The 7,458-nt window shown below is 34.0% G+C and overlaps 1 protein-coding gene across 1 annotated transcript in view; it reads left to right on the forward strand.

Moving 5' to 3' along the window:
- Positions 1-3,790, forward strand: part of IPO7 (importin 7) — a 57,032-nt gene extending 53,242 nt beyond the window's left edge. Inside the window, exon 25 of the mRNA XM_077113957.1 lies at positions 804-3,790. Within this exon, the coding sequence (XP_076970072.1) occupies positions 804-901 (98 nt within the window). The 3' untranslated portion in view covers positions 902-3,790. The remainder of the gene's footprint in view (positions 1-803) is intronic.
- Positions 3,791-7,458: the final 3,668 nt, after the last annotated feature.

Here is a 7,458-nt window from a genome sequence, read left to right on the forward strand (position 1 = left end):
TTGTATCTCTAAGAGTTTTAATCTAAATTAGTTTCTCCCACTTTTATTCTTCATGCTATTAATATGTTAGAGAAACACAGATGTTCTGTGGAACATTTAACATTATATTTGTGGTATTTTAGCTTGTATATTTTTAATTGTTTCTTCCTTCAGCCTTTCTAATAAACAGGAAAATAGATTTGCAAGCTTAAGAGTTAGAAGAGAAGAGAGGGAAGTTTCAGTGTGGGAAGAGAGGTTAGGTAAGACTATTTAATATATGGTCGTATGTGTAGTTCGTGTTCTTTAGGAAAAATTCATATATAGACATTAGAGAATAGTGTAACAATACCCCCCCAAAAATGATCTTTTAATGTGTAGTAATCTGCAGGTATAACAGAAGCAGCTTTATAGGTCTTAATATCATTAGCTAAACTAGCTTTATACTCAGTGGAGGGTCCTGAGTATAAATAAGCACAACTTTCTTCTCAAGTATTTTATATTTGGATTTGCCTCATTAGATTTTATTTTCTTTGGAGACAGGATCCTTCTGGCATATTTTACTCAAAAAGGAGTATTCTTGAACAACAAGAATACTTGGGTGGTAAAAGAGGACTATGAAGTCTACAGCATACAACAGGAGGATTTATTTTCTTTATATGCCATGCCCTCCTGCCCTCTATATACATTTGGAAGAAAGCGGCTGACTTTTGAAATTACTGGTTTCTATTGGTGGTTAAGCTGTTAGGCTTGTTAATGACAATCCTTTCTTCCCCAAAGTAGTAAGATAATAGAATGTCATTTAACTCAATTAATTTGTTTTCTAGAATCCAAAATGATTGAGAAGCATGGAGGATACAAATTCAATGCTCCAGTTGTGCCCAGTTCTTTCAATTTTGGAGGCCCAGCGCCAGGGATGAATTGAGTTATCACTTTCTTTCCTGCTGTGTGATTGTAGTGAAGAGCTTGTGTTCCTCCTAGTAGCGGTTCCAGAACTGGTTCATGTTATCTACTCTAAACTAATTGATCAATAGATTGGACAGCAAAACCCAGGAGGTGGGAACTGATCATGCAACCTGGCACTGGAAAACATACCAGAGGGATTTTGTGGGGGAGGGAGGGTGACTTGGGGGGGTATTTTCTTTATTTTTTGAAGAAAGTAAGATCCCGACTCTGAAGCTTCAAATGACACTGTGGAAATCTACAAACAAGAGGAGATGTCATGAAGGCAGCTTTTCTTTTTCTGAGGAAAAAATAGGCATGGGCTACAGGACTATTTAAAACGTCTCATTTACAGTATAAGCTCAAAGATAGTTGTAATTTTTACACCTGTGAGTATTTGTCCAATTTCTGTCTCTTCTTCACCATTGGGTATCTATTCTTTATATGTAAATAAGATAAGGTAATCTGATAGCCTTATTCAAACATCATCATTTTCATTCATCAAAGATTGTTCCTACGTAGATTGGACATTTATTGTAGCACTACATAACTGATTTAAAAATCTGTAAATGAATTAGCACTTTCATATTGAAACAAGCCTGCTAGCCTATGCATAAAATAGCAAAATGTTTGCTGTTTATAAAAAGAAGGGATGTAATAGGGCGGGGGTCAGGGGAAATTTCAAGTTAATTTAATGATGAACTAGCAGTTTTGTACCTGGTGACTTTGTGGTGAACTCACCTCTGATAGTGACTTGAATTCGGTATGTAAAAGGGGTTAATGATATTTCATTGCTGCTAAAAAATGGCAACATCCTCTGTGTCCTATGTTTTTTCTTAACTCTCGTGTACAAGTTGGAAATTTGGATACAAGACCATACTGTAACAAATAAGAAAGGCTATCTTATCTGAAGCATGTAAATTGGATATAAAGTTCTACTCTTAAAAGAGTAGATGGATGAGTGTGGCTAAACATCTATATATGCAGTCTATTAAAAGAACTTAATTCGGCTAAAATGTCTTTTGACTTGATTGCAGCGTTTTTCCCTAATTATAAATTTTATTTTTCCTCATTGGCCTGTTTTTATCTTGTACCTAGAAAAGGTACACACTTAAAATTGATATTCAACACTTGCCCACTCCCCATTCTTCATCTTCCCTTCCCTTTATGTTGATTGTGGTATCTGATCTTAAAGAGAGGCTGAAGGCACATGCATTCCCTCCAAAACCACTATTGATACCACTGCAAAAACAAGCCAGCAGCAAGACAATATGGAGAGGTTGGTTTGTCTCCTCTCTACTACCTGCATGTTAAAAAATAAGCCTTTATTGATCTCAAACAGCTGTCAGATCAGTCATACATTGGGTTATTTTTTATATACATATACACAAAATGTTTCAAATTGAAAGCATCTCTTAATGGATTAAAAACTACTAAATGCTGTTGTCTAAAACAGACTAGAAAATTTATAACTGTAAAAATGAAACATGCACATATTGATATTTAAAATGCAAAATTAAGAAAACCCATTGGTGTTGTGTTTTTCTTGTACATCATTAAGCCACTTCTGTTGGCACTTTGGTTTTCTTTTTTATCATTGAAGGAATGAAAGGATTTCCTATATTTATGAATTTACTACTAAAATCTTGGCAGAAAAAAAAAAAAGAACCTAAAATATGCGGGTGAAAACTTAATCAAGTGTGTTTCTACTTTTCCCAGAGTTGGACACCATCTGTATACCCTAGATTGCGTAAGGGGATTTCATTATTATATAAATAACATAAAAAGTGGATAGTTGTATATATGCAACATTGTGTACAGAGGGGAGATATTTGAATAGTATTATAGAAGAAACAATTGTCTTCCTTTACTTTTTATCCCCTAGCTAATAGCTAGTCTACTTTTTAAAATTTCATACTTCACTGCTCTTTGAATTCTAATTCAATTTTCACCTCTTGTTATTGGAAAACCATATCTAATAAAGGTTTTAGTTATTCCCCAAGCACAGTATGAAAATTCTTGTTTGCTAGAGGTTTTGTTTAAAGAAAATGTATTAGCATGTCTTTGAGAATAAGTTTTGTTGTCTCTTATATCATACAATCTGAAGTAATCTCCTAGAGTACATTTTAGAACCCTGTTTTCTAGGGATTAGGATTTCATATGCTTCAACTTTGGTTTGTATTTAATTTATAAATTCTAACTTGAAATTAGTCCTTATAACTAAATTATATTTTTAGTATTAAATAGAGTTCAATGGTGGTTTCTATTGCATCACATATAAGTATTTCCTTAAATTTAACATGAAATTATAATTTCTTATAGATCTTGAATCAGTTGTCAGTGTTTCTAGATAAATTTGCAGGACTTTTAGAAATTTTTGAGAGTATTCACAAACTTGTAATTAGTTGTATGTAGATTTTCTAACTTTCTTAATTTATATAAGTTAATTTGATTGTGTGTGGGTTTCAGGATTTCTTTGTGTCTGACATTAGTATAAAACTTATTATTTTGTAAACAACACATCTATTAAAAAAAAACCTTATCCATTTATCAGTATTAAATAAAGGAAATCTGTTTCTCTGCAGGTGATTAAAATGGTGACTGCTAATCTACACATCTTATCAAGGTAGTGACGTCTATACTCACCTCTGTTAGAGAACCTAGAGTAAGATCAGGGGTAGCCAAATTATAACCCTAGGACTATATGCTGCTATTCAGTCCTAGATATAGCCCCTGAATTAAGAAGAAAAAGTCATTAAGAACTGTCAAGCCATGTCTTTGGAAACATCTAGCACAATGCCTTAAGCATAGGCATAAGTGTTTGTAAAATGAATGGCCTAAAATTACATTAAAACATCAGTTGTAAAACTCAGTTCTGTCCTATGTAATAATTTAAGTTTTGTGATCATTTATCAGTGTCCCTTCTGAATTTTAGCCTTTACCTTTGATCAGGCTGGCCATCCTTGCAATAACACTTCATACTTTGGCTTGGCTAAGACAGGTTGCATATCAGCTTAAGTGGATATTAAGTTCTGTGTCCCTTCTCCCACCTCCTGGTGGGGTAGGGGGGTTGGGGGAGGAACATTGTCACGGTATTTTGAAAGTGCTCTTGAACATAGTACTAGACTCTTACTCTCTGTTGGAGGAAAAGGAAGAATTATTTAAATAAATGAATTATTTAAATAAAGTTTATTGCTTTGCATTCTGGCTGTAACATAATTAGGCTTTAAGTTCACCTGGATAGAGACTGAAGTTAATAGTAGCTTAAACAGCATGCTTCTCCAAAGGCTGAAATTCTGTTACCTGAAGTGATCCAGTGCCACCCTGGGCCTGTCCCTTGTATATTGTGCTTTACATGGTCCAAGGCAGCTCACCAATATGTAGACTTTGAAACAAAGAACAGCAGTAAAAGAGACATGCCTCTGCTGTTTAAGTAATAATACAGCAAGTTGTACACATTACTGCCTCCCACATCAATGGTTAGAACTTACTCATATGAGCATGCCTACTGCAAAAGAAGCTGGTTTTTATAAAGGGAAGCAAGGTGTCCAGTTGGAAATCCTGTATTTTTAACTACTGTGGGAAGTTATTTCCCCTCCAGGTTTTCTTAAGCATGGGTCATAATTCCCTTATATCTTATTTAATGATTCTCTCCTGGGTAGATGGACAGTTGTCAATTGCACTTAGTATTTATACCTTATATTTAAATGCTTCTTCTCAGAGAGCCTTTTAAATTTCTTTCGAAATCCTTTTAAACATTCAGCAAACTAGGAATAAATGGAAACTTCCTCAACCTGATGAATGGCACCTACCCCAAACGAATATAATAGTGAAAGCTTTCTCCCTAAGATCAACAAATCAAAGACAACCCCTTTGCTACTATATTCAATATTGCATTCCAGGTTCTAGTAAGGACAAATAAGAAAAAGAAAAAAGCCATCTCTACTGGGAAAGAAAAAATAAAAGTTTTTGCAGCTATGATTGAGTAAAATTTAACAAGTGCATAGCTTAAACTGAAAAGTACAAAATGGAAAGACATCCTGTGTTTATGGATTGGGAAACTTGTGGAAATGGCAATATTCCCCCAAATTGGTCTACAGGTATAATGCATTCCTTAAAAAATACCAGTTGCCTTTTTGCAGGAATTAAGCTGATCTGAAAATTCATATGGAATTCCAAGGAACCAAAATAGCCAAAGCAAATCTTGAAAAACACTTGATCAAAGCTAGAATAATCAAAACGTGGTACTGGTATGGATTCAGTTTTCTCAAGTAAACCCTTACATTTAAGGCCAACTGATTTTCAACAAGGGTGCCAGGGCAATTTCATGTAGGAAAGAATAATTTTTCAACAAAGGCAAGTTGAAACTTTGCCTCATACCTTATATAAAAATTAATTCATAATAGATCAACCACCTAAATGTAAGCTTCAAACTTCAAAACTCTTACAAGAAAACAGGCATAAGTCTTTATGACTTTGGTTTTTAGTTATGACACCAAAGCACAAGCAACAAAAGAAAAAATAAAAACTCAAAGGATCTGAATAGATCTTCAAAGAAGATACACAAGTGGCCAATACCACATGAAAAGATGCTAAATATTAGTCATAAGGGAAATACAAATCAAAACCATAATGAGTATCAGCTGATGAAAGGATAAATAAGTACATCCATTAAATGGAATATTATTTGGCAGTAAAAAGGAATTAGACACTTTTATATGCTAGACAGATGAACCTTGAAAACAATTTAAAATAGCCAGATACAAAAGGCCACATATTATATGATTCTATTTATACGAATTGTCCAGAATAGGCATATCCACTAACAAAAAGTGGATTACTCGTTGCCATTTGCTGGGGAAGGAAGAATAGGGAGTGACTGCTAATGGATGTCGGTTTCTATTGAGGATGATGAGAATGTTGTGTTTTATGATATATGAATTTTTGTTTCTAAAATCCCATCATCCTATCAGACAAACCTCAGCTGATGCCAAGTTTAGAGAAATAAAACCTGGACTTTTACTTTTCTGTAAATGTATTTTTATGGTATCTTTCAATGTAATACACAATATTAGGAATTTAAGTCTGATCCAGATTTCTCCCTAAATCTTAGTCTTTCTATAAAATGGTATCAGTTGTTTTGAGGACAGGAGTTTTGCCTTGAGAAAAAAACACTAAGTCCTCACTTTGAGTTGTTTTCCCACAAAAATGTTAAAATCTGTTCTTTCACCTAGACTGGCCACTACATAACTAGGCTACTGAAACACTGCAGACTTACTATGTTTATTAATGAAACTATTGGTTTTCCTTTTGTCTTTAATGCCGTATTTTGAATTTAAGCAAAATTAGAGGCCAAAATGATAGCTACAAACTTACAGGTAGTTTCAGGTGACTTTAGGAAACTTAATAGGCTTTAGATATTTGTAACATTCAGTAAATTAAGAGTGCATTTCTGTCCAGTTTACCATAATGTTAATAAACATTAACCACAGTTGCTAAATCTTGGTAGCTCTCTATGGAGAGGAAAGTTGAGTGATATTTTCAAAGATGTGGGTTTATCAAGTGGTCTAACCACTCTAACTCAATGTTAGTTGGTAAAATGAAAAGATCTTGAAATGAGAATTGTGAAATTAGCTACTAACATTAGCAGTTGGTGTAATACCTATGCTATGTGGCCAAGCATATATACTGACAACTATATTTCTGAGATTGGAAAGGAACATTTTAAATAATCAGATGATGCTTCCCAAAAGTATGTTCTAATTAAGACCTGATTAATTAGAATTTCAACAGATACGTCACTTTCAGTGCAGCGGTTTTGAATCGGATTAAAGTGAGTTAAGTGACAGACCAAGGCGTATTAACTCTAGGCCCATAAATCCTATGAAACTGCAAACTTGTTAGTACATTTTTCATGGCTTTCATCAGAATCTCAAAGGAGTTATTAAAATCTCAAGAACCAGGCAGTGTGACGGTGGCTCAGTGGCAGAATTCTCGTGTGCCATGTTGGAGACCCAGGTTTAATTCCCAGTGCCTGCCTATGCAAAAAAAAAAAGTCTTAAGAACCACTGCTGTTAATCATAAAAAGTGAACTGGGGAAGTAGGCTAACATTTATTAAGCACTTGGACAGCATCTAATTTCTGACAAGTACTATACAGTTTGTTCATTTACTTTTCATATATCCTCCGGATCACATTGTTAAAAAAGTGATTCTACTTCATGCATGAGGAAACAAATTCTGAGACCAGAATAGAGCAAGCCACTGATTCAGTTTTAAATTCTCTAGATGTTTACAAAATCTGCAAGTACATTGTAAAAAAAATCAAATGTATTACAGAAACAATAAGCTAGTCACCTTTAATCCCTGCTTTCAGAGAATCACTTTGAAGAGTTTAATGCATGTTTTTTCTATAATGTAATATATATTATAATCGATGTGTATCATTATACAAATATGCCATAATCAGTCCCCCAGGTAGTTTTGAGTTACCGAAGGAAATGCTTCTGAAAACATAAGTTTTTGAAGAAGGCTAGAAATA

The sequence above is a fragment of the Tamandua tetradactyla genome, chromosome 8 (genome assembly GCF_023851605.1).
Source record: "Tamandua tetradactyla isolate mTamTet1 chromosome 8, mTamTet1.pri, whole genome shotgun sequence".
Taxonomy (NCBI): Eukaryota; Metazoa; Chordata; class Mammalia; order Pilosa; family Myrmecophagidae; genus Tamandua; species Tamandua tetradactyla.